The following is a 15,477-nucleotide window of genomic DNA, read 5'->3' as shown; positions in this document are numbered from 1 at the left end:
CTACTTGTAACAGTCATCATGGATGGCTACTTCTACCCTTTGGGATTGAGAATAATCTGTTGAAACTCTTATGTATTGAGGTGATATCTAAACATGATATTCTGTTCTTGATTGATTATTGATATTGTTTTGCTTCTAAATGCTTGATTTACATAATCTAGAATCTTAAATTTCACTGGAAAGTACTTCTAAGGTTTTGGCCTAAACGATAATACTTAACATATTTGAATGTTAGGAATAGATTTGAAATGTTAATTGCTATCAACGTTTGATCTTAAGAATAAGTTGTGTTTATAAATATGCGAAGAATAGATATTTAGGAAACATCTTAATTTTATATGCGAGGAATCGATATAAATGATTTTTATACTAGCATCAACATCAATCAAAGGACACAATATTGTCATGCAAATCAAAATACTAAAGAGTGAGAAAGATGAAACTCAATCCCTATTTTTCCATTTGAAGCAACAAACTCTTTGACTTGTATTTCTTATCAATCATTGCCCTCACAAAAAATTCCAACAAACTTTTATTATTTTATTTTATATTTAGCGAATCTTTTACTTGAATATTCAACTGTTCCTTGTGGGTTCAATATTCGTCCTTAGGGACAAATTATTACTTCTGACAACGTAGTGCACTTACTGTAAAAGTCATCATGCACCTACTTCAATTGATGATCATGCAAAATTATCTTCTACTGGAAGTGTTCCTTTCACAATGTTCAAGCCTATAGAAGATTGATTGGTTGACTTATGTATCTCACTAATACCCGACCTGACATAACCTTTTATGTGCAACAGCTTTCTCAATTTCTTGATAAGCCTACAATTGCTCACTATAATGCAACAATTAGAATTCTTAGCCCGAGTCTTGGTTTATTTTTCTTTTCCAACAATTCTGCTCATTTAAAAGCCTTTTGTGATAGTGATTGGGGCACCTGTAGTGATTCAAGACAAACAGTGATTGGTTTTAGCATGTATCTTAGGAATTCCCTCATATCCTGGAAATAAAAAAGTAATGAACAATATCAAAGAGTTCTTGTGAAGCATAATATAGGGCAATGACCATTGTTACATGTGAAATTCAATGGCTAACTTATTTTCTTCAAGATTTCAAAGTTCCTTTTTATCAACCATCTCTTTTATACTGTGACATTAACTCAACAAGATACATTGCAACAAATGCAGCGTTTCATGAGCGTATGAAACACATAGAAAGTGTTTCATGAACGTAAGAAACACATAGAAATAGATTGTCACATTGTTAGGAAAAAATTGAAGAAGGGTCTCATACATTTACTTCCCATTTCTACCACATAGCAACTGACTGACATTTATACCAAAGCCTTAAGTCTTCAATCTTTCAAGAGTATTTGTTCCAAGTTAGGTCTCATCAATATTTGCTCCCCAACTTGCGGGGGCTATCAAAGGATATAGATACAAGGCTTTTATAAGGAAGCTAATACTAATTGTCTTTTTTAATTCTTAGTTGTTTCTCTTTGTACATATGTCTAGCCTTTATTTTGTCTTTTCTTATTCTAGCCTTTATTGACTATTTATTTTACATTATGTCTCTTTAGCTAGACTTAGAATGAGTGTACTGCTCGTATATATTGAGACTCTTTGCTTTGATTTAAGTAAAAAAAATAAAATAGAAGAAATATTATTTCTCATATCTTTTGCATTCCTTTTTTTTCTTTTGATTATCTCTGTTTTATTCTATGATGACCTGTAACTCTTTTAGAAGGTAAACTATGACAAAATGGTGAGCAAATGATCATAAGTTTTTGTTAAAGGAAACACACAATATTTCTTTAATAAAAAATATTAATCAACAAATCATGATGATGCTAGCTTATAATCCAGTTTGGAGGAATGTGATAGGCTAGCCAACACAATTTTAATCAATTTCTTTAATTGCCAATGCAAACCGGGACTATAACCGATAGAATCAGAAATTTTACTAGACGATGATTTCTTTTTTTAGAATCCTCATAATGTACACACTTACTTTAATAATTACTGTAATATATTTTTTTCATTTTTCTAATTAACCATGTTAAATTTCATAACCACTTTCATATCAAAATCTTGACCACTTAGTAAAAAAAATTTATTCATAGATAGAAGGAATTTTCTCATAATAAAAAATAGATGTCATATCCTATTTTATATGTAGTATAAATTTTATCAGTAATTAATGTGAGATTAATATAAAGATTAATATTTTATCAGTAATTAATTTTATCAGTATTTGTAGATATTTATATATAAGTTCATCAATGTCACGTATTTAATATTATTTATTATACTTAATTATTTTAGTGACTTAAGTCTAAAAGAATCTTTTACAGAATTATTAGGCTCAAATCACTATATTTTAGTTATTGTCTGAAGTTTTTAAACATCATTATGATTTTATTCTTAAAAATATTTAAAAAAAAGTTATATTTAAATTATGATTAACCTCGACTTCAAACGATCTATTATTCGTACCAGAATAATAAGATTAATTAAAGATTAAATTAAAATTAAATAAGGTGTATGGAAAATTAATGATATTAAGATCAACTAAATAATTTTAAAAAATACACCGAAGATTGTTTTTTTCAAACTATAGATTTTGCAAACAAATTTTAAAACCCGAGGAAAAAGAAAAAAAAGAAAGAAAAGAAAACGAGCCTAAACTCCTTATAATACGATCCAAACAAGGCGTAACTTTGTGTGAACGCTCTTTAAACGTGATTATTTCATTACATAGATGGTAGATGCAAGGCACACAATTCATAACAGGCGAAGGAGAGAACAGTGTGTTTAGGCGCAGACATGTATCATCCAACCAGAGGAGGCGTTCGTGGCGGTCGAGATCGTAAGTTTCCGCTCTTCTTTTGTCCCGCCACGTTCAATTTCTCGTTATTTTCCATCTGTCTTTTGGGTATCGAATTGTTTTGGAATTATTTCAAATTGAAATTTCAGGACTTCGTTCTTGTATTTGGTATGTTGAACGGTTTCTACAAATTAGGGTTTTGTTTTTTTTATTTTTTTTATTTTTATGTTTTCATGAGTTGATCGATCATCTTGAACCCTAGAACTCTGATGTTTACAAAATTCATTCTCAAGAATAAAATCTGTGTTTATTGTTTTAACTGTTTATGAATATGATTTTGATGTTTGTTTGTGTTTTACTTTTGATGGCCAGAGTTCACTTGGGACGATGTGAAAGTTGATAAGCATAGGGAGAACTATCTTGGTCACAGTATCAAGGCTCCTGTTGGAAGATGGCAGAAAGGTAAAATTGATTGCTAATTTCAACTCAGCATTCGCTTTCTTCATTGAAAATGTTGTATGTTATTTTTATACTTTTGCATGTTGCATGGAGACAAAAAATTAGTTAGTTACATTTGCAGACATTGGATCATGATACCTGGGGGATATGGGTGCCCTCGACTTGTTGTTCTGATTCTTTGAGGGATCCATAACATGCCTATAATTGGTATTCATAGTTTTATCTTTTGAATTGACTAATGGAATTAAACTCTGTGCTGAACTAAACCCGAGTTGATATTTCCATTTAAAGAATTCAGATTATGTTAATTTTTAGTTGGATACTTTTAGACTTCAGTCCACAGTATTATTTAAAGGCTATTGTTTCACCTTCTCTATGATATATTTACAAGCTGAAAACCTTCCACATTGTGTATGTATTTTCTGTTTTTCTGTTTAACATGGAAAGAATAAAAGAAGAGATATTCCTACCAAAAGCACCAAAGTTCCCTTATTATGTCTTTTTCAACATGGTTATTCAAACAGATTTTTGTTTATAGTCTTCATCAGAGGTTCCAAACTTATGTTTGCCTTATTCTCTGTTTGAGTCAATCAAATTGGTCAGTCTTTGGTTTACAGAATCTACTGAAGTGACTTATTTTTTCCATAGAGAACAATTTGTCTTCTATGTAGAACAAATTTGGCCAAATTACTCTAACATAAGCTTCTCCTGAGTGCTGCCCTACCTCCTCTTCTTAGAACTGCTATTTAACTCATTTTGGTACTGTAGCTTAGGTTGTTTCATAATATTTCAAGTAATGTGGAATGGAAGTATATGAGCGTAGCATATGCCATGTTGTTGTTGCTGACATTTCTTTCATTATATTTAGAAATGAACTCTTATCCATCCAATTTTATTTATAAAGATCTATTCGATTTACTTGAATTGACTTATAAGAAGCTGGGAAGTCTGAAGAAAGATAAATAGACAGACACGTAAAAGAAAAAACTATTCCTCTGGTTCTTGTTTCTAAGATGCTTTAAAAAGGCTAGAGACACATGCATATAAGCATTCACTTTGGTTCTTTTCATCTTTGTTTCTTATAACTTTTCTGATTTTCTTCTCACTTTGTATTACGTGGAAGAAGTAGTAGTAAGTAGGAATCCATTAACTGTTTGCTGGATGCCTTTCTTTTTGTATGGACGGCGTATTGCCAATGAAAACTAATTACACTTTAGCTTTGCCAATGTTTAAAGAAATGCCTATGTTAGGATGCTTTGAGCACACGAGTTTTAGCTACTCTATTGTAAGATTCACTTTGTTACCTACCATGATTATGGTTCCATCTCACTGCTTTGAACCTGTACTGAGGACAGAACCTCTTTTTATTGTATCTATTATATAGATTTCTCTTCGATCAGTGTAGTTCATTGGTCTAATTTTCTAGCAATGCGCAATTTGTTATTATCTTAGTAAAAGAGCATCATTGAATCTTCTCCTTTGATTCAACAGGGAAAGATCTTTACTGGTATACCAGGGATAAAAAGTCCCAAAATGCAGAAATGGAAGCTGCAAGGGAAGAGATAAAAAGAATTAAGGAAGAAGAGGAGCAGGCAATGAGGGAAGCACTTGGCTTAGCTCCCAAGCGTGCTAATCGTTCTCAAGGTAACCGTCTAGATAAACATGAGTTTTCAGAACTCGTAAAGCGAGGGTCTACGGCAGAGGACTTAGGTGCAGGTCATGCTGAAGCGGCAAGGGTCCAAGGTCTTGGTTTTTCAAGGTAAAGTGACATAGAAAGTAAAACACTTTTAAAGAGATAAAATATGTGATTTTCTTCATAATTAATTTAATTTTTTCTATTTTTTGTTTCAGTTGTTTCTGATGTTTTAGCTCATTATTTGAAATATAATATAAAACCATTTATGTGTCTTTACCTAACTGTTGAGTTTTTGAGACAATTGGTTCATGACAAAAATGTTAAAACAGTCCACATTGGCTAGAAATATGGACAAAATACTTCTTCAAAGACTATGTCAATCCTCATGCTTTTTACCTTTTGGAGTGAATTAGATTCCAATTCATTTGTAATATGGTATCTGAGCTTATCCAATCTTAATGTTAGGGCACTTGTAGACTTTTAGTCTTACAAAATTCATGCACCAAATCTCCTGTCCTTGGTGTAAGGGGTGTGTGAGATGTCCGATATGGGCTAAGAATATTGTCAAATACCCCTTATAAAGACTTGGAAATCCTCATAGTTGGATTTGTACTGCATGTCATAAAAATGATTGGATTAAGAATAACTTGCTGGATTTGCTTGTGGTCACATCACATGGACAATAAGATTATTATACTTGTATTATTATGTATGGTGTATCGTATTTCTCATGGTGACTTCTCAATTTTTCTGAAGATCAAACTCAGATCTTAAGCATCTGAATATTAATGCCCAATTTAGTTTTGATATGTCAGAGTTTAGATATGTTGAAGCATCAGATGGTCCAAAAAATAGTCTAGTTAGTTGGTTTTATAAGAAAATAAGCTGCCACCCCTTGTGTAAATTTTTGATGTATCAGTTCATATGTGTTGAAGCATCAGATGTTCCAAAAAATAGTAAAGTCCTTCTTGTAATTAATGGGTTTTTATCACAAAATGGGTAATCACTCCTTTGTTTATGATTTCGTAGAACAGGATTGTTATCTTATTTAGCGTATGGTCAAAAACTGATAACCTAATAGCATTTGGAAGAGCTGCATGGAACGTAGTGAATTTGTCTTTGGGATCTTTCTTTTTCTTTTTGTCATTCTTTGTATTTTGCCCAACCGTGAGGTGCAGTGGTAAGATTGGAAAATGGCTGGTGGAGAATTGCTATATTGTGAAATTACCTAGGACCTTAGGTAGTGAAAATTTTCCAGCTACAAATGCATTTTCTTTCTTTGACTTTGCTGGTCTAACACTGAATGTGAGATTTACTCAACATGGATTGCTGTTGTGTATGAAATATACAATGGTCAATAATCTACTACGGCTTACCAATCCACTATCCTAGTTTGTTATAGTTGTCATCATTATCAGTTGCAATTGGCTATAATGTTAGATTGGTTGTACTTGTGTAGTTTGTCACGCTTTCGTCTTTGAAAATTGATCTTTTAAAATATTTAACAGATTTATTCTCTTGAAAAAATACTCCACCGGGTGAGTTTGTTTACCTACTAAATGAAACTATTATACCACCAATCATGTTTATTCTCAAGGAATTCCCTACCAATATTCTGATACATTTCCTATCGTCTGTAGAGAACCACGCCCTTGGGAAGAACCCGGTTCTTCAAAGCTTTCAGTGGATGATGCACCAGCTGAGGTGGAAAGTGTATCTATACCAAATCAACCTGCAACGAAGACTGAAGATGCTTCAGAAGATGAAAGTAGAAGAAAGAGAGGACGAGAGGAGAGGAAGCAGGAGAAACATGAAAAGCGTGAGAAGAAGCATTCTCGGGAGGATAGGAAGCAAGAGAAACGTGAGAAACATGAGAAGCGGCGTTCTCGTGATTCAGATGACAGGAAGAGGCACAAAAAAGATAAGGAGAGGAGGAGACACGATTCAGATTGAATTTATTCTGGGGGTGTTTTGTCATCATCATCTATGTATGTGAATTACCATGTTTACTTTTAGTTCCATGACTCGGTATGGATGGTGTGTCTTGGTAATTAACAGTCCTGAAGGCCTGCATGTTGGCACTAACAATCAGGCATTCTTAAATTTGGAATTTGTTATCAAGGGAAATGAAGCCAATCACCTCTCTCCTATTCTTTCTCTTCCCTCTGAAAGCCAAGTATAACGTTTCTATCATCATCTCTCTCTAGAGATACAAGTGTGTATCAGAAAGCTTCTAAACAATTGAGACCAGGGCTAATTCTTCTTCCACTCTACTTTTTTGTGGCATTTCCATAATTTGAAAAAAAAGAGACTTATAATATCTCTGATTCTTGTGTTAATTTCCTGTATCAAGTATTTTGGATATGTTGAATGAAGCTTTGAGATTGTATAATTTAGAAAACAAATTTATGTTCCAGATAGTTGATTAGAAATATGTTTTCTTTCTGTTCTGGATTAAGTAATCTGAACCTGAATTAGGGTTTGGGACAAAGAAATCTTTCTATTTTTTAGTCTTTCGTATTCTTCTGCTTTAGCTTTTAAGGAAGGTTGTCCTCTAATGTTAAACTGTTGGTTTTGCTCCCTTTGAAACCCTTTATTGTACACCTGTTTGTTGCCTTAGGGTCTTGAAAGATGGTCCTGTCACGTCCACGTGTGGATCTTTTATCCCCATAAAAAATGACAACTAATTCTTACGAAACTTGTTTGCATCAATCTCTTGCTCAAATTGAATAGGCGCAAGAACAGAAGAAATAATCTTTCTTTTTTAACTTTGTTTTAGAGCCACGTAGGCATTTTAATAGTAATGATAAAAAGAAACTAAGTTAGAAGAAATCATTAAAATAATTTAAACAGGAAGTTTCGTTCTTTTAAGACTAATGGGGAAAAAACAATCAAGGAATGAATTGAAAGTCTCTTAAGTAAATTAAACATGTTTCAGATTATTTAATTAAAAATAAAAAAAATGTTTTAGCACTTTTTTTTAAATCATACTATTCGAAATGTTCATTGAAATTATAGGTGTGAAGCTATGAAATGCTAAGAGAAACAACTTAATATTATTTTCACAACCAAATCATAACTGCCGTAATAAATTGTGGCCAGATTATCCTAAACCCTGAAATTAAGTTGCTTCGCCTCATCCTCTATCATGTGGCCAAATCTTGTCCTTGAAGTGAAATTCAAAGTCAACTTTTTGCTAATTTAAACAAATTTGTAAGACATTTTTTTTTAAATCAATAATCCAATCATCTCATATTGTTTTCCTTTTTTTGTTAATTTTATATTTCGTAACTAAAGAGTTTAAGAATTTTTAAATGCATCACGACTTCTTCTAACATCCTATCCCGTGTATAGGTGCACCAAATACCGTGATCAAAGCTTTAAATTTGGGAAACCAATACTTGATCAATTTTCACACAATTACTCCAATTCCTAGTAAATGTATGTTTTATAATTACGTCAAATCAGTTTTGAAGTCAATATTTATAGGTTAAAATATTTTTAGTCTATTACTAATTCTTGTTTTAGTAATTTATGTTTTAATTTTTTTTTTCAAACCGGAAATTATGTTATTATAGTATAATAATTTCAATTTATAAAAAAAAATACCCAATAGAACACTTCACTAAGACTGCAACAACAGCCACCAGTACCATGGATACTACCCTCCCTTTTAGTCTGTTAAAAAATATTTATTAGTATTTATTGTATTAATTATGATTAATTTAACTTTATTTTATAATAATTCAATATCATAATATTAAAATTAGTATGTAATCTGTTCCAAGTAAAATATAAATAGTTTATTAAAAATAAATTGTATGTTGAATTTTGTATCACATATGTTTGATATCAAATTCAAAATGAGAAAAATTTCTTTACCACTAATAAAATAAAAATAATAAAATATGAATTTATTAGAGTGTGAATCTAATACTGTTTATAAGAATATAATAATATTTTTAATTAAAAAGTAAAAATATGAATTTATTAGATTGTGAAGTGTATGTATATACTCTTTGCATTTTGCAGTATTAATACACGAGGACTCATTCAAAATAAAGACATTATTTCTTTGTAATGGTGCAGTGAAGTGGGGTTTCCTTAGTCATCCTTGTCCTCTTTGTCGTCGTAGTAACTGAAAGGATGAGGGACGGATTTGAAGGCACGGTAGTTTCCAACATTGTTCAAGTATTCGTTCTCCAACCTGAGTCATTACAATGTGTCATGCAATCTAATAAAGCTAATGCATGCCATACATTTTTTATCTCAAAAACTTACCTAAAGAAGTTCCAAATGCCACGACGAACAATCTCAAGGCAGGAAGTAACTGTAATTATTGCTACTTTATGAAGGGGACTCCAATCCATTTCAAACACCAATTGCATCCAAGATATTCTAAGAGCTATGTCCACAACCTGTGAATTCACATTGAGATTTAGTTAATACCATATACACACACACCCTTTTGCTCAATTTTATACTTACCATGGCTATCAAGTAGACACTTCTGCGGGGAAGTATTAGTTTATCTCTCAAACAGGGGTTCTTTGAACGCCTTTGTAAGAGCCCCCAGTCCTTAACAATGTCCCAGTATGTGTTCTGAAGTACAGCTATTGCTGAAGTTACCAGTGCCAACACCTTCCAACTGCTTCCCTTCTTTAGTTCAAAGGCTGTCCGAAAGACCATGGCAGTAATTGTTGAGAGATAATTTAAACTATTGAATGCACGGTTCATGTCTCCTTCTTCATAGAATTGACGCATGCACTGCACAAAAATTATATGCTGAGTTAGTAGGAGTTAGAAACTACCTTGCTTATAATAAGACAGCATAGGACAAGAAATGTCTTTTAGCTACTGTATTAGTTGGTGTCTTCAATACTGATAGTTTGAAGTGCATAATACTTTACCTTATAATTTCAAAGGAGAAGATACTTTGTATAGATATTAGAATGCATATGGAAAGAAAAGATTATGGACCTGTGCTAGGCGAAACCAATAAGGAATTATGCCAACGATGAAATACTGTACGTTATAGATACCACGACTGTGACATTTCTTTTGCCTCCTTGACTCTTCTCCAAGCCCATAATAGCATATGTAAAGCTCCACACTCTTGAATGCTTGGAACTAAACTCAAAAACATGGAATAATATATCAGAAATATACTTATGTCTGTACCATATGAATCTATGGGACCAAAATACCTGGCTGGTAAGCTGATCAGCCAAGAAGAAATCAGCAAAACGAACCTGCAAAGATATATAACTCAGTTTTTGTGTGTGTTATAAATAACCTTTTCCATTAACTAAAATTAATTTATGGATAAGATAATTTATAGAAACTAGACAAGTTAGCTTTAGTTTATGTTTTTCCTGTTTCCATTACCGTTAAAAAAGGAGCACATATACAGCGAAATAAGCACCGGATAAAGAAGAAACGACTGGAGCGGTATATGATGTTCAGAGGACAAAAGATAATCAAAAGAACAAGCTGCACAAGAAACCAAGAGTTTAATAAATTGAAGAGATTGCTTAAGTGCAATTCAGGGCAAATTGTGGTGAGAATCAATGATCAAGGCAAGAAGTACTTCTGAAACTATATTTGAAATAGTCAACTAGTTGGTTAAATCCAAACTAGGCATCTTACAAGAACTAAGATCAGAGGAACAAGTTCAGTGACTGTCTTATACTGTTGACTCCTTGAGTTCATCTCAATCTGCAAATTTATCAAGAAACATAATAGTACTACCACTGCGTGACCAGAGGTCAGAAGGAAAATTTCTCTATAGTCCAATTCAGTTCCAGCCCTGAAGCCAAATAAGAATGGATAATTGACCCGATAACGCTTCCAAAAGTTTGTGTTTGCAGCATACATAAGCATATGTAGAGTGATATATCCAAAAAGACTGCAAAAGATACTGCCATCTTAAAAAATAATATGGAAATAAACAGATCAAGTAGTACTGAATACTATGGAAACACTCTAATTTCTGATCAGCATATCAATATATAGATATGCAAAATGGTTCTCTAAATACAGTCACCTGTAGAGTGGAAAAATGTTTTCCATGTAAAATGTCCCCTTCTTCTTCTTTATGAATTGTTGAGATGTTATTCTTAATATAGTAGCAACCAATAGAGCAACAAAGCAACCAGAAAAGAAACCTATAAGTAACAAGGCAAGGTACACGTTATAATAATAGTCAACACTCAACAGATAGCTTAGAGAAATACTTCAGTTTAATCATTTAAATAAAATTAACCAACAGACATTCTGTATTTAGTATTTACCTGTAAAAAATGTTATGCTATGTTTTTCTGTTTTTGTTTTTTGCCTCAATAACTTCCTCCCCTTTTTGTGATTGGAGTGTGTAAAGTTTCTGATGAAGGTAGACTCTACTTTCTCCAAAAGAAAATTAACCTAAAATCAGATGAAACAAATAGGATCTGTAAGATGATAAGGATTTTGAGCCTTTTGTGTCAAACTATTCCTAAATACAAAATTTATTTGGACAGAATGCAACAAAACTTGTGTTTTTGTGTACAGTAGCATAGGAGTTTCATTTTAAAATGTATTACTATTAGCTTGCATCACTTGTTCAAGGACATGTGTTGAATTTTAACTTGCATTCACTTATAAAGTGACTTTCTCTGTGTCTGATTGATACAAGTAAAATTGAATTATGTATTGTCGTAAAGACACAATGTAAGTTCACAAGGAACTTTGGTCTGCTGTGAGTCTGTAGCCTAAATTGGAGTGCTATGCGGATTAAAATATGTAAAAGGGAAAGGAAAACATCTAATGATTGTTTTATCTGAACTATTCCATGATGATAAATATACATCTATTTCCAGTCCAGTCCTATTTAACTCTAATGTGTAACTATGAATGGCTACATAGTTTTTAAGATGACATATTCATATTAAAATGATGGCAAGCTACTTTTCTAGATCACACAGTATGAAAACTGAAGATTTTACACAATTACGAATATCTAAATAATTAAGGTTCACTATAGCCATAATATAAAGGAAGACTTAACTTCAAGGATATCTTGAACCAATATAAGTTCTGACTTCTGAAAAAGCGCATGGTCTTTGAGTGAAATAAAATTGTCTACTCTGTCCATTTTAAACTAATGCATCCATGAATCTATGAAGTTTTACTATGAAACTTTCCAATAAACAAAGATGATATCAAGTTGAACTTACATCCATCCCTATTTTATTTTCAATAAACAAAAGATTTTCATACCATATGACACTTGTTTCTTGAGGAATAAGTTATAGCAAAACAATTATGATTTTGTGATGATCTTTGAACATGTTTCTCCGATTGAGACTAACATAACTCCTCAGGCACTACAAGGAAGATATAATCATGATTGATGTTGTGATAGTAACAAACATATTGTTCAAACCAACCTCATCAGAACTTCCCAGATAGGAATTATCCACTACTTTCATGTAGGCTGTAGATGCTGCCCTTGATGTGCGCTTTTGCAAGTAAACACATTTTAAAAAAATAAAATTGAAGTTAAACTAAACTGTCAGAATTGTGTTCCTGAACAAAAAAAATGCTTTTTAAAATGCCTTCAGTCAAATTTAAATTTGTGAAGAATGTAACCAAGAAAACTGAAGTTCCTCAAGTAGTTTGTAAGTATACTTCTAACCTTTTCATAGGTCTTCATGATCTTGGAAAATTCTGACAGGTTCATAAAACTGTCGCATCCATTTATATAAATACCAAAGCAAATTAGAAGACTGCTTTTAGAAAATGCAAGACCATTTTGTTTTACTAGAAATTATATGGTCTCATGGTTTGTTTATTTTACCTGTAATCTTTGAGATGGAGGAGTTTCTGATAGAACTCAACAAACACTAGTCTTAGTTGCTCTTCAATTTTTCTCAGCTCCTCTTTGCTGAAGCTCAATTCATTATCACTGGAATCAGTAAAAGCTTTTTTAAATGTTGACATTGGAGATTGAAGAGAATTATCAACCTTTACGTGCTCAAGGATTTCCAAGGGATCTCTTCTGTTGTAATTATTGTGAGCTTCTGCCTGCTCCTCATGATGAATATTTCTATTAGTCTGTTGAACAGGATCAACTTCAGTGCCTATCATAGAATCTTTTGGCTGATGATTTTGACCAGCAGTCTCTTCAGGTGAGGAGAGAATCTGCTTCAATTCTACAGATTGAGGTCAAAATCAGTCTTTTAAACTCTAAATTGAATCTGAAAATTAATTGTACTGATTAACAGCATCTATATCGCCACTATGATCTGAGAAACATTCTCACCTGCATGTCAACATAGAAATCATATATTGAATGTATATAAGTTTTAGACCTTATGTGGTCTCAAATACTAAATCTAAATCTTTTTTCTTTTGACTTTATCACAATTCTCCCAACATAGAAAAACATATGATGGATGTACATCTCTCAGATTTTGCCTCAAGAAGCTTGCAAGTCCACCCAATAGTATAATTATGTACCAAACGAATTAAGAAACTATGAAACTAATGCTTAAATTTTGCACTTTACCTGTATCAGGACTTTTCACCTTTACCCTTAGTGCAACCAAAGCCTCTAGCTGTTTACTCAAAAGGTTGAATTCATGGTTAACTGCTTCCACCTGATCCTTGTAAAATGCATTGACCTTGTTGAGCTCTTCATCAAGCTTCTGAAAGAATCTTGCCTCAGCCTCTCCTCCTTCTTCATGGAGCTTGTGAAAGTCGGTCTTATATAACTGTTTGGAACCTTCTTGTTCCAATGTTTTTACTTCTATAACCTGGTCTTCAATATCCCCCTCTCTCTGGTGATTGCTACCTTGCAAGGGAAGTCCTCTGAATGCTCTTTCAAGTCTCAGCCTGTGCTGCAATGACCTGTTGTGTGTAGTTTGCTTGCTACTTTTCATCTCTTTCAATATTTTTTTGAGGCCTTCATAGTCCATGTACTCTTTCTCCCACTCAGGCACCATTTGTTGTTTAAAGTCTTTCTTAGATGTCATTTTGCCTGGAACTTTTGTGAGAAACATTGAAAAATGTTATGAGAAGGAAAATATCATGCAAGAAAGTTCAACATGTTGTAACATACACAAGGAAAACATCTTGGACTAGGAATGTGAAGTTAGGAAACACTGAAACAGAAGTTAATACAATATGCAGCCTAGGTTTTCTGGATATTGAGTAGAGCTAAATCTCATTAACATGTCAATTCTAACAATTCATTCCTATGATGAAAAATCAAAAGAAAAATTATTTAATCATTAGAACTTGGACTATTTCCCTAACAAATTATATGAAATCATGACATTCCTTCATACATTAAATTTTCTTAGGAAGAAGGAAGATTGGTGATATGATATGGATTCAAAAATTAAGTGATTCAAATATGATATTGGATGAAGTGAATATAGGATTATTACTTAATAATAACAATTAGATTATAAAATTTATCTTTCTAACCTATCATTCATCAATGAACTATCTATTATAACAATCAGTTTCAAAGTTGAAGATGGTTTCATGTAGAAGCAAATGCAAGGGACTCTACATTCTAGTAAGCACAGGAACAAAAAAGTAATAAGTCTAGTCACTGTATACAAGTTGAAAACATGAAAACCAAAATCTTCATAATTAGATGTAACAAGTTCGTACACTACAATTACAAGGAAGGAGAACTCAGAAGTATACACAGACTAGCCGCTGCAACAACACTTTAACAAAGCCAAACTTTCAATGTTTAAGCACTTTGCCTCAGACACATAAAACATAGTTTTATATATATATTTAGAAGAAAAGGAAACAAAGAACACTCCACATTTAGGAGAACATAATTTGAAGTAATCTTGTTGATGTGTTGGCAAAGAGAATGCTCCTAGATAGTGCTGCGTGTCTTATTTACTATTGAACTTACACGTGGACTCAACTCAATATCATGTACAGCTTATTTTATTGTTTGTGTTTCAAGACATTGACATGTTGCAGAGGCTAACTAGTAACTAACAAAGTGTTAAATTTATATTTTGAACAGATCAAATTGTATTATAAATAAATAAATCTCATCCTAAAAGTAGTTTTAATGCTTATAAAATATTTATAATCATGTAAAAAAGACCACATAAAAAGAGGTTGAGTAGTAGAAAATCTATTATTTTATTAACTATTATTTTGAATGCATTCTTTGAGACTATACTAAATCCTTACTATTATTACTAATTAATGTATGTAATTAGAACAGTGAGGATATTTGAAAATGTTAGAAATATTAAATAGCCTATACAAATAATTACATAATAATTACATCACTGTGTTAAAAACAATGCAAGATATTGACATGATTGAATTGTGTAAAGTGTTATAATGTAGTGAAAGGAAATGCTGCCTTTTTTTAATAATTAGAATTATAAATAAAAATATATATATTTTCCATAAATTACATTATTTAAAGAAAATTATAACTTTTACTTCATAGTTCGTGATACAGTGGTATGAAAGAAGAAGGTCAAGTTTTTTATTAGAAAAATCAAATAAAAATGCTTATA

General features: G+C 32.0%; 2 protein-coding genes across 2 annotated transcripts; one reads left to right on the top strand and one right to left on the bottom strand.

Moving 5' to 3' along the window:
• Positions 1-2,650: 2,650 nt before the first annotated feature.
• On the top strand, positions 2,651-7,195 carry LOC137810805 (leukocyte immunoglobulin-like receptor family A protein). The gene is made up of 4 exons (XM_068612256.2): positions 2,651-2,874; positions 3,205-3,294; positions 4,783-5,050; positions 6,568-7,195. Exons 1-4 carry the CDS (start codon positions 2,832-2,834, stop codon positions 6,878-6,880), a joined length of 714 nt encoding a protein of 237 aa, XP_068468357.1. The 5' UTR covers positions 2,651-2,831; the 3' UTR covers positions 6,881-7,195.
• A 1,693-nt stretch (positions 7,196-8,888) lies between these two features.
• LOC137810804 (phosphate transporter PHO1 homolog 10) lies at positions 8,889-14,746 on the bottom strand. Its single transcript, XM_068612248.2, has 14 exons — positions 14,627-14,746; positions 13,476-13,952; positions 12,765-13,119; positions 12,603-12,651; positions 12,355-12,426; positions 11,221-11,350; positions 10,974-11,094; positions 10,577-10,835; positions 10,316-10,420; positions 10,135-10,179; positions 9,908-10,057; positions 9,416-9,694; positions 9,209-9,345; positions 8,889-9,134 (listed from the first exon to the last, which is right to left on the bottom strand). Exons 2-14 carry the CDS (start codon positions 13,939-13,941, stop codon positions 9,032-9,034), a joined length of 2,271 nt encoding a protein of 756 aa, XP_068468349.1. The 5' UTR covers positions 13,942-13,952; positions 14,627-14,746; the 3' UTR covers positions 8,889-9,031.
• Between the last annotated feature and the right edge of the window lie 731 nt (positions 14,747-15,477).

Source organism: Phaseolus vulgaris, chromosome 2, assembly GCF_051622355.1.
Source record: "Phaseolus vulgaris cultivar YP4 chromosome 2, ASM5162235v1, whole genome shotgun sequence".
Taxonomy (NCBI): Eukaryota; Viridiplantae; Streptophyta; class Magnoliopsida; order Fabales; family Fabaceae; genus Phaseolus; species Phaseolus vulgaris.
This window is presented reverse-complemented; position numbering and strand designations above follow the sequence as displayed.